The following is an 11,876-nucleotide window of genomic DNA, read 5'->3' on the forward strand; positions in this document are numbered from 1 at the left end:
TTCCAAAAGAATCGACATATTTAACGAGTCTCCTGGGACCACAGATGTTGACCAATCCTGCGGCTTGATAGGCATATTTGACCGCGATTGCATAACGACAAAGCGTCGGCGCTCGACCAGCCGTAGGCCTGGCTTGTTGTAGAACATCACAACGAGCAGCCGGCATAGACGAGAATCCATCAGCTTAGTAGATTCCCCTCGACTTCCCGTAAACTGAGGTTCTCCGCTATCAGGGTGGCAGCTGGCCGAGCTCGCCTGCTTCTCGAGCTTCCGCTTACTCACCACCTTGCCATTCCAGGTCCCTTTCACAGATGCGAGTCGACCGGCATTAAATGCGGCCTCCCAGTAACTGCTCGGAGTTGAAATGACACGAGGGGCTCCATTTGCGCCGTCTCGTCCCGGGGAAGTGCCAGCGCTAGGTGGGACATGCACCATCTTCGCAGCTCGTAACTGAGGGGGGTTTTCCCCCTCCTTCCTCACGGGAGGTTCTCTGATAGTAGCGACCAGAAGGGCAGCAGGCCGTAGAGGGCAAGTCTCCGGGGTCAGGTAGGGAGTGAATCGAGCGGTCGTGTAGGGGTGATCAGTCCCGTCAGGCTCTTCTCGATTGCGATCTCCTACGACTAGTGTCCTGCCAGTCTCACCCTGCGTAATCGTGAGATCACGTTCAAACCCTCTATGTGGATAACTTGCAGCCTCCCGCTCAAACGCTAGTCCTTCAGGCAAGGCGCTTAATTCCTCGTCTTCTTCTTGGGTAGAAGCATCCAGATTGATGCTAGATCCCTGTGGGACCTCTGCATCAGTGAGATGCTGAATAAGTTCTTCCTCGTTTAGTTCTTTTAAATCATCCTTGAGGTGTTGGACATCCCCAGAGAACGTCTCCTTCTCGTTGAAGATCACGTCTCTAGTGGAGATGACCTTGTTGGTCAACGGATTCCAGACCCTGTAGATGTTTGTCGAGTTATACCCGACCAGGTATCCTATCCACCCTCGGGTATTGAGTCGTTGTCGCCGATTCTTCTTTTTCAAAGCATCGGTCGTCATCGCAAAGGCTTTACAGCCATACACGCGTAGGTGTGTTTGATCGGGCTTACGCTCCGTGACAACCACGCCGTCCCTAAAGGCAAAGTAAGTGTAGAAACGCTCATATGGCGTCTTCCAATTGTAGATATACTTGGGTGTCCTATTGTATAGGTATACGGCAGCGCGCCAGATCTCAACCCAAAGGAACGAAGGCAGCTTTGCTCCAGCTCTCATTGCACGAGCTTTCTCCTTGATCACACCCCCCGAGCGCTCTGCGCCGCCATTTTGACTTTGGGCATATGGCGCGGAGGGCTCTAGGCGCATCCCGTTTTTGATACTGAGGAAGTCACTTACCTGGTGACTATCCGGGATCTCGTTATCACACTCGATGACTTCGGGCCTACACTGGAGTTGTCGCTCTAGTGTTCTGAGTAGATGCTCAAGTGCACCGATAAGCGTTGGTGCAGTTCGATCGGGAAGATAATAGTCCCAGATATAGCCAGAGTAACGGTCGGTGACCAGCATAGCTGAAGTGTAGCCTGGATCCCCACTCATGTCGTGGAAATCAATAGCGAGTCGGATTCCAGCCTTCTCGGGTGGAACTCGTCTTTGTCGACGGACTTGGCGCTTCACCTTCGCCATTCCACAAGCATCACACTCAACCGTGGAGATCCCTCTGATCTTCACCCCCCGACATTGGCCCACGAGGTGCTTGAGTGCTTCAGGCCCTGGGTGTCCAAGTCGAAGGTGCCAAAAGGTTTCGTCTCCACTGCGAGGAGGGCGTTTAGTCCACGAATCATACTGTTTCCGTTTGGCTAGGAATGCCGCTGCCGTTGTTGATTTGTCGATATACTCCAGTACGTACTGGTCGAAATGATCCGTCAATGTGCAGAGGATTGAATCATCTTTCCTGCGGATTTGGTTGTTATTCCCTTTGGTATCCCAGTAGTAGCCCCTTTTCCGCAACTGGCGGTATGACACAATATTGCATGCAAAGTTTATGCAATGAGCTACATCTCGCAATCTGAGAAGAGAGGGTCCTTGAGGTCCTTGAACGCGAATATCCACGTTCCCGTACCCGTGAATGGCCACTGGTGACTCCCCTGCGTAGACGAAGTCTCCAGACGGTGCCGGTCGGTAGTTGAGGAACCTGCATACTTCATTAAAGATATGGATTGTCGATCCAGAGTCAAGGATGGCAGAATGTCTGAGAGGGTAGGGGGCACAGTTGAAGGCTGCGATAAAGTTGTGCATCACTAGGTAGCTTGCCTTGACGTGTGCCATACCCCGCCCAAGTCACTCGTCCTGAGTGGTTCTGTCTCTACTTTTGGACAATCGTTTGACTTCCTCCACCAAACCAGTATCGTTCTTGAGACGGTCGTTTATTAATCGTTGTATCGCTTGGTTGGGCTCCCATCCTTCGGCTTTCTGGGCTGGGAATAAGTACCAGCAGCCTCTCCAGTCATGGAAACCCAAACATCCTCGACAAGTAGGGCCGTCCGGGTTCGGATTGACGGTCGTCTCTGCTCGTTTTCGTTTTGTTGATACTCCTCTTCCGCCGCCTCGTGCTCTACGCCCACGGCCTTGGCCTCGCGTATCTCGATGTGCATAGGATGTTTCGTCCGTCGCCCAATCTGAGGCGTCTCCTTGGACTTCAATAGTGTCATTATCGCGGTCTGTGATTGCAGGTCTGTCGTTCCTGGATGCAGCGCCGTATGTGGCTGCGAATGCGCCTCTCTTGATTCCTGACGGCCTTCCGCTAGCGTTGGCCATTTTGGCTTCGTATCGAATGTCGGCAGCGACCTCTCGATAGTTGAGGGAATTATTGAGGATTTGAGGACGTCGGTGTTGTCGGAAAGTAGATGCCCAGCTGGGGAGAACATGGTACATTGCTCGGTTCAGGTCTTCCGCCCAGCATTGCGCGTCGAGGGCATCAGGGACTTTCTTGCTGATCGCTTCGGCCATCGTCGTCTCCCACTCCGTGACCCACTCGTTGAGTTTGTTGATCTTCGGGGCTGTATGTACGGCTTTGTGGTACTTGTCGCGCGCTTCGGGTCGAAGGCGTTCGTTGTATACCACTCCAGATCTTCGTAGCTCCTGATACCACTTGTCTAATCGGTCTCCCGTGACGCAGGATGTTTTCTGATACGTGGCCGAGACCGTCTTGAGGACAAACTCGACCAGCTTCTGCTCCTGTTTCTTCGTCTCTCTATACGCCGTTTCTTTCAGAGAGTAGATCCTGATATCATGCTCGTATTCCGCTCTTCCTTCAGACGTCAACTCTCCGATTCGCCGGGGGGGACGTAATCTGAGCCGGGCGTCATTGTGCCACTATCGGGATCGTCCGGATCTGCTTGTCTGGGGTAGTCTCGGATTTCTGGAAGTTCTGGTCGCTGAGGCCATCGGATGCGATCGGTCGGATCAATATACTGCCACAGGTCAGAGGTATATCCAGTTTCTTGAATTCGTTGGACCAGGAGTCCCAATCCTCCGGAGACGCGTAGCTAATGATCCTCTCGGCGTGTTTGGCCGACATGGTGATAGAATGAACCGAAGGTCGTATGCATTTGGGTGCGCGGGTCGCTGAGATGCAATTGAGACTCTTAATTGTTAGACATTACGTGTATTCGGTTCATTGATGTGAATTGGTGTGTATTCATGTTGTGTTCTGTTGAAATCTACCCCTTAGAGGTTTTACCATTTCGGCTGTAATCTTAAAGTATCCCTGCTTGCACGTGAGACCCCAGCACCTGTTCAACAAATGTATGCCTCGCTTTTTATAAGAGTTTCTAAACTCAGATAGTTGTATTCCTATTAACATAAACCTCTTACTAAAGTTGATCTCTACAGGACCACAGCCTACCAAGCCACGATAAGCTTAAAACTACGGCGCACCCACGGAAATCATGATTTAATGCTCTAGATAAACTTTTTATCTAATTGCGATATAGGCCTCGCTTTCTATAGATTTTTCTGATCTTAGATGGAGGAGTTCATGTCGAAACATGTCTCCTGCCAAAACCGCTCGCCCTAGTATGGAATGCCCAGTTCACCAACTGGGATACCAGGGGATTTATGGATTGTGTCAAACATTACGTGTATTCGGTTCATTGATGTGAATTGGTGTATTCCTGTTGTGTTCTGTTGAAATCTACCCCTTAGAGGTTTTACCATTTCGGCTGTAATCTTAAAGTATCCCTGCTTGCACGTGAGGCCCCAGCACCTGTTCAACAGATTGTTGTCAATGGCGAAGTATTCGACATGACCGAGTTTGCCCTCGTGCACCTTGGCGGGGAAGAAAGTAAGCTAAGCAGACTGGCGAATGCTCTCGGTCACAACAAGCAGTGACCGTGAAATTGCTAATTTTCCAAACTTAATAGTGATCCAAAATTATGCTCCAAAAGAATCTGAACACCCCACCCTATAGCAACTCAATCAGTTCAATAGGAATATCTTCACTTATACAAAAGTCAATTAAATAGAAGGTCAACAATAATAAAAAGTATATCATTATAAAGCCCTGATTCTTCTCTTCAATATTCTATATACCATCCCCAGGCGTGAATGCAAACGTCAAATCGTCAGGAAAGAGAGTCAATAAGCTTATCAGTCTGCTCTGGTGTGATTGCTGCCCAAGCCAACTTGATACATTCTATCACTTTTGCCTTATCAACTTCGTTGTTTTTTAAGAGGTTTAAACATGGAAACATCTTGCGAATGTTCAACTTCAACTGCTTCTAAACGTGCTCAATTGGGTACAAATCAGGACTGTGAGCAGGCCAGTCAATCCAGGAAATGCCGTGTTCCAACAACCAGTTCGCCGAAGACTCTGACGTATGAATACGAGCATTATCTTGTTGAAAATGGCAAAAACCGGTCCAATTAGGAAGTAAACCTTCTCTTAAAGCCTCCTGATAACCCAGAGAAGTATATCCTCTTCTTCGTCCAGTCTAATCGCGGATCATGACGGTGATATCAGATTTACCGCCTCTCCAGATTGCTCCCCAAACCATAATAGATAATCGTGACTTACCTTGAACTGTCACATTAACTAATTACTTCATGAACTTCTCATGAGGCTTGCGGAATACCCAACCTCGTTTGTAGTTCGGTTGCGATTGAACTGATGATTCATTGCTGGAAATGGTCTAAAGGTATCGTCAGTTAAGTAACCCATTCCCGAACGGCATCCTCCTGAACTTGGATGCCATTATTTGGATGATGATTTCTATTATCTTCAGTCTATTTCCGGGTTCTTTGCCCCTAACGCCCGAGAATATGAACTACTCGGTAGCTGTTATGTCTGGCTGGATCATAATTGGAGCTATTCACTTCGCCTTTGTTGGTAGGAAGAAGTTCAAGATGCCAGTTGTAGCTGCCACCGTCGTGGAGGGGAAGGAAGTGAAGCAACAGGATTGAAAGACCTGGTGGAATAAGGAAGGGAGACTGTATTGTTTACTCTGCTATTGTGTGGTTTGCCTGCTGGACTTTGAAGTTCTGTTGTAAATCCTGAATGTCTCGAGTCCTACCCTTGATCTAATTCTGAATTTATGCTTCCGTTTCAATCTGAGGTGTGCATCCTGTCCTCTTCTTTTTTCTTTTTTTCTATCCTCTGTTTAGCAAATAGTTACGCCCCATCGGGGTCGTACTGGGAAAACCCTGATTATGAATTCTTGGATGTAAAGAGGATTGCTCCATACGCACACAAATCTAGCTGCGGCTTTCTGTGATAAATCGTGGGGAAGGAACGGACTAACTCACTCTATAGTAATGACACTTGTCTGATTGCTTACTCCGTATTCTGTTTCAGTTGGTGGTCCTTTCGGAACTAAGACAGGATAGGCATGATTTTTCATCGGAACGGGAACGGAAAGGTGGGGCTAGTCGCGCTGATAGTTCCGGAATCACGGAGGATTAAGGTCAAGAGATGGCTTTTGGGCCGGAAAGAAGCCGGTGCGGTTGGGATTTGTAGCTCTATGTTCCAGAGATCGGGGCTATGTCGGGTGCTTAATGCATGTCAGTAGTCGAAGACTAAAGCCTCTGAAAGTTATTTCAGGCTTCAAAAGATCATGACTACCACAAGTTCTTTTCCCAGACAAACCTCAGAGAAGCCTGACCGCCTGCATCTCCGTCCTGTCTAACTATTCAATTACAAACATTCCAGACAACCACATCAAACGAGCTATGTCGACTCAAAGTGGGTGGCGTGCACTTGACGTGGCTGTTATCGGAGGGGGCATCGGAGGTCAAGCAGTTGCTACCTCTCTTCGACGCCATGGCCACAAGGTCACCATTTACGAGCGCGCTGATTTCGCCGGCGAAGTGGGAGCTTCTATCTCATGTGCTGCGAATGGTACTCGCTGGCTTGAAGAGTGGAAGGTCAACATTGAAATTGGTGATCCGGTTATTCTCAAGAAATTGATCAGTCGTGATTGGAAGACTGGTGAGCCCATTAGTGTCTACGACCTCAAGGACTATAAAGAACGATGGGGCTATGTAAGTGATACGGCGGTTTTGAATCTCTATCGGAGATAGTAATGCTCATAACCGTATCTAGGTCTACTACATGTTTCATCGACAGTATATGCATCGCATGTTGATGGATAGTGCCCTTGGTGAAGGCGAGGGCACCCCTGCCCAACTCATTGTAAACCACCGAGTAAGTCATCAAACATGGCTACAGGAATGTCGTTAATCACCGTCTTTTATCCTAGGCTACTCATGTAGATGTGGAGACTGGAGAAGTTACCTTTGCCAACGGCAAAATGGTAAAGCACGATGTAGTCATTGGAGCCGATGGCATTGGATCCACCCTCCGAAGTGTTTTCGGCATTAAGCCCGATCGCAAACCGGCTACTTGCACATGTCTCCATACCAATGTTGACACAGCCAAAGCCGTGGAGCTTGGCTTAGTCGACTACTCTCAGAACAGCGCTCTGGAGTATTGGGGAGGTTACGACACTCACTTTAAGATTGTTCTGTCTCCTTGCAATGGAGGCAAGCTCCTGTCTTACTATTGCTTCTTCCCGCGCGACGCGGGCGATTTAAAGGCACAGACCTGGGATCAAGAGGCCACTCTAGATGAGCTTCTCGGCTCATACCCCGATTTGGACCGGTCGGTTTTCAAGCATCTTGAGATTGGGTATGAGATCCGCCCCTGGCGACTGTGGCTCCATGAGCCCTATGATCACTGGACGAAGGGTATTTCCTGCATTATGGGGGATGCTGCTCATCCGGTAAGTCACGTTTGTTTCAACTTTAATGCTCTTCTGCCTCTATATTTCATGCACTAAGAGAAGGAAAAGATGATGCCGGATCAAAGTCAGGGCGCGTGCCAGGCCATCGAAGACGCAGCCGCAATTGGTCTTGTTTTCAGCAAAGAGCACTTTAAAGGCGACATCCGTGAATCTCTTAGAGTATTCGAGGAGGTTCGCAGGCCCAGGGCTACCAAGGTCCAGGCTGCATCGGCAAGAGCCCGAGAGAACATCAACGAGCGAATTGGTGAGAGCTTTCGAGCTGATACTGGGATCTTGGATGTAGATACTGACAACTATTCACAGGCTTTTCTAGTAACACAGACACCAAGGTCTATAATGTTGCAAATGAGGATGGTAAACTAACTATCGACGAGATGAATTTGTAAGTTGTGCTTGAGATCTAAAGTAGACTACTCTTTACTGACTCTCTGAAGGTATAATATGCGGAACCATGTGATAGAAGTTTTTAATAAGAGAAGGCTGAAGCAAGAGATTAAATCTGGATCGCCAAAGTAGGAAGAATATAAGTTCAAGATAGGCAGAGTCACGGTTCCCCTTGCTCAGCATAATGGCGTTTCAGCATCTTAAGGTTATACAACTGTTGTTTTATAGTAAACTTATAGCCTCCTCGTCTATGCATATCTACCCATGCCTCTTAAAAGGAAATTAACTAAAGTTCTCTTATTGTTCTTGCTCTTGTTCTTGTGGCCTAAAGCAGGTACGGCATAAGCATAAATCATAAAGGCTCCACAAAGCTTATCATAGCTGGGTATAACATTAGTGATTGCCTAAATCCTTCACAACCCTAAATTAAAATCTTACGGGATAACGGACTTTTGGAAATGACCGAGTGGTCAAACCACCATAATTAACCCGACGGACTATTGACTGCTTTCCTAATGCTTACCACCCAAGAAATTCACTACAGTACTCGTTCTATATAAGCCACCCAGGTGTCCCGAAACCGTAACAAGAGAAATATTCATTCAAACACTACATCCACAGACTCAGAAACAATCTTCTTTGCAAAACACTAATTAAACAACTCTCTAAATTCCTACAACCAACATGTTAACTACTGACAGCAAAACCTTTAAATTTTATACTTTCTTCTTAAAATGGATCCATCCTATTATTGCTCTTGGAGGAGCATATCTAAGCTTCATCGATGCAATTAGCGCAGTGACCTCAATGGCCCCCAACTCAAAATACGACCTAGATTAAGTCTTCCTCTTCCACCAGAGTGGCGGTCTTGCATTAGCTGTTGCTTTTCTGTCCGCTGCTATTCCCCGATACTCGAAAGTTATCACAGTATGGAGGCTGTTGCAGTTTGCACTGCTGCTCTCCGACCTGGCAGGCATTAGCGGAGTGGGCTTTGCCATGGCCCGCCAAGGGAGACTTGAAAGAATCTGGACTTCAGATGATTGGGGTTGTAGTGGATCGTATGTATTTTTGACTTGAGTGAGACTGCACTTTTGCTTTTGAGCCATGGAATTACTGGCATGAGCGACGGTAAGGCAGTTAAGAAACAGAGTTAGAGAAATCAAGCTCACTGGAAGGAGTTTGTTGCTGTAGTCAAATAAAATAAAATTAGATTGAGAGACCTAAGTATGGTAATTTTGCATGTTTGAACTCGTCTTATTGGCAACTTTCGGGTGATTATCCAACTAATAAAGTCTGGTATTACTAGACCTACTCATTGCTTCCGTTTAGTGATTGCCTTATTAGGTAAACTGACTATATGCTGCTTATGCTGCGACGCAAAGGCCGTGTCCAGCCTTTTTAAACCCGTGCGGGATGGATAATATACTAAGACTTGGCAGCAATTTCTATTGCCATGTTTAGCGGTGAATATATAAGGTGGATGAAAGGGATAGGACTGTGCTATTTATATATGCCTGTTAGGAGATAGGGCTTATGACAGTGTCGCAGGCCGAGCATGGTCTCAATGATCCTTAGGAACAACAGCCCTTAGTAATCAAGCTGGGTGATTTAAAGTAAAACCTGTGGGATGGAATACCCCACACAGAAGAACAATCAATCAACACATTTGCTGCTGCTCAACACATTTTACTTTAATCCTTTAAGCACGCTCAGTGCTACAGCCCACCATCGTTTTGCGTATGGCGACGGTTTGGTTCTGGGCGTTAACGCCTGGACCGCATACAAGACAGCTGACATCAATCTATCCGTTTTCTGCTGCACTGTATTCACCACTGGCCTGCTCCTCAGCGTGTCTGTGATCCTACTATTGATCTCCTTCCAGGGTGCGTTCTTAAATAGAAGTCTTTCTTCCTGTTTTAGCGCCAAGACTGAAATGTCGAACACTGTCTCTACCGTGTAATGATCTAATCCGTGCTCTGTGCTATGTATCGCGCATTTGATATTTACATCTGTAAGCTCTTTAGAGGCCAAGACTAAGTCGACAGTTATTTTATAATCTCCACTCTGCTACGTCTTTATGCCTCAGTGAAGATGGCTTCTGAGCATGAAATCGTTCATTAAGTCGATAATCGGATCCGCCTCGCCCTATCTCTCCACTGCTACATCATCTCCGCCCCAGACCTGGTCGTAGCGATTGAAATCACTAACAACCACTACATCCACCGCTCCCCTTAATCTCCGTCTCGCCTCTTGAATAGCTCTATAAAGCTTAGCGCATATGTCCTATAGAGCTTAGGTGTCTCTCCTCGGCATGTAGACAGATGCCGTGAAGACCAGACGATCTGGCAGCTGAACAACTGCTGCCGTCACGTCTGGGGAGTCTATCGGCACCTGCTCGGCTTCCACCTCCTTATTCACCTATAGCATACTCCGAATCACCCATCTACCTTCCCTCTCTGTCGTAGGCACCATCTTGACCCATTTGTGGTGCCCTATTTGTGTCATCAATAGCCTACCTTGGATCCTCTGTGCTTGGGGTTCTTGGATGGCTAATAAATTTGCATCCTGAATGTCCTTATCGTTCATCAAGCTATCATATACTGGCCCTTACTTTCTGACATTCAGCTGAAACAACCAGAATATGTTATTCATGTTGTGATGGATAGAGCTTCTGACAGCTTCTGCTGTATGACTTATAGGGGCCACCACATGGGATACATTTCGGAATCATTCCTGTGCATACACTGTGGTGATGGCCTTCTTACGTGCACCTTCTACAAACCTGTGGTCTATCACACTGACAGGCTTTATGGCTTGTGATCTGTTAGCAGTTATAACATTGCTTGAGGCGGTCATGACGTGCAAACATCTTTGTCGTACTGCATTCTCCTCTAGCCACAAAGAATCCTTTATTGATGAACCGCCTAGCCTCTGACCGTTTTTTTTTTTTTTTTTTTTTTTTTTTGAGATATACGACCATCGAGCCATACGCCTTGGGGATATCTCTCTTGCTGAGCCACGCTATCTTTGCAACCTCGGTGTCATTTTCTCGGCCGAGCATCTCGGTGATCTCAGTTCGAACTTCGTTCCTCTCGTTTAGGACCGCAATACGGCTGACATTATCCACTCTGATAGGGTACAACTCGTCTCGTAGGATCCGGGCTCCTGGGGCCAGTTTTGTTTCCGCTGCGCGTTTCACAATCTCATGCTCGCTCTCGTCCCTGCAGGTGATCCTGACTCGGTGGGGATTCTTTGGGTCCCTAGTCACCGCTCGGCATCGCCACGTGGGATTGTCCAGTTCGGAGCACTTTACGCGACAGGACCCGTCGCGTTCTGGGGTAAACCCCTGCTCTGATCGGCACTACTATTCCTGTATATGGGACAAAGTCAAATCAACTCTACACCCTGGCAATAATCAACCCTACTAGGTTTAAAGTGGGTCAATAAAATCAACTCTACTAGAGTTGATTTGGTCATGAGTTACTAGGGTAATTGGTACAGTAGTAGGCCTAGCTAGCCCTGTCCTAACCCTAAGCCTCCGAGAACCGGAATAGCAAGACCAGTCCCGATTTACAGCCGAGTACTACAGTTGATGCCATGATCGCTAATGTCACTGGGCGATACTCTGGGGGGAGCCAGAGCAGATTCCGACCTTCATATGTGATCCATGAACGATCAGAACTAATGCCATAACCTTGACATTGAAGTAGGTGATGCCGAGGGCTGGATGCAGGCAGTGCAGCGGGCGGCGAGGATGGGAGCAGGCTGAGGTCGAACGTGCCAATATTCGTACGAAGGCGAGCGCCGGTCTTTTCGAAATGGAAAATATATTCATCCTCCTCATTCTTATCGAGCTCGAGCGTCGCCTGGCAACCGCCCATCCTGGCGTCCCAGATCTTGATGAACCCGTCGTGTGTAGCCGATGCGAGACGCTGGCCATCAGGCGAGAAGGCCACTGACACGACCCGATTAGCATGGGCGCCCCAGCGTCGCCTCGCAGTGGCCCGTTGTGGCATCCCTCATCTTGACTGTCGTGTCCATTGACGCTGATCCTACAAGATGGGCGAGGGGGGGGAGAACACTACCAATGCTACTACACTTGGGAGAGCTTTGCAAGCAGCTGCCACCATACGTTCTCGACTAGGATCCCGCACCAGAGGAGCGCTGACATTGGGGTTCGGGGTTTTCATGCGTTGGCAGATCCTCGCCCGACTA

At 47.9% G+C, this 11,876-nt stretch overlaps 3 protein-coding genes across 3 annotated transcripts in view; 2 read left to right on the top strand and 1 right to left on the bottom strand.

Moving 5' to 3' along the window:
- Positions 1-5,298: 5,298 nt before the first annotated feature.
- FOXG_22084 (uncharacterized protein) lies at positions 5,299-5,606 on the top strand (the record flags this gene model as incomplete). Its single annotated transcript, XM_018402469.1, has 1 exon — positions 5,299-5,606. The coding sequence occupies one exon, from the start codon at positions 5,299-5,301 to the stop codon at positions 5,437-5,439; it is 141 nt and encodes a 46-aa protein (XP_018255917.1). The 3' UTR covers positions 5,440-5,606.
- Positions 5,607-6,204: 598 nt separating this feature from the next.
- Positions 6,205-7,663, top strand: FOXG_15593 (salicylate hydroxylase; the record flags this gene model as incomplete). The annotated part of the gene is made up of 5 exons (XM_018395682.1): positions 6,205-6,516; positions 6,578-6,679; positions 6,735-7,256; positions 7,326-7,521; positions 7,581-7,663. 5 exons carry the CDS (start codon positions 6,205-6,207, stop codon positions 7,661-7,663), a joined length of 1,215 nt encoding a protein of 404 aa, XP_018255918.1.
- Positions 7,664-11,191: 3,528 nt separating this feature from the next.
- Positions 11,192-11,876, bottom strand: part of FOXG_15594 (uncharacterized protein) — a gene marked incomplete at both ends in the record, with an annotated part of 1,564 nt that continues 879 nt past the window's right edge. Inside the window, 2 exons of the mRNA XM_018395683.1 lie at positions 11,192-11,616; positions 11,794-11,873. Coding sequence (XP_018255919.1) covers positions 11,192-11,616; positions 11,794-11,873 — 505 coding nt within the window. The remainder of the gene's footprint in view (positions 11,617-11,793; positions 11,874-11,876) is intronic.

Source organism: Fusarium oxysporum, chromosome 15, assembly GCF_000149955.1.
Source record: "Fusarium oxysporum f. sp. lycopersici 4287 chromosome 15, whole genome shotgun sequence".
Lineage (NCBI taxonomy): Eukaryota > Fungi > Ascomycota > Sordariomycetes > Hypocreales > Nectriaceae > Fusarium > Fusarium oxysporum.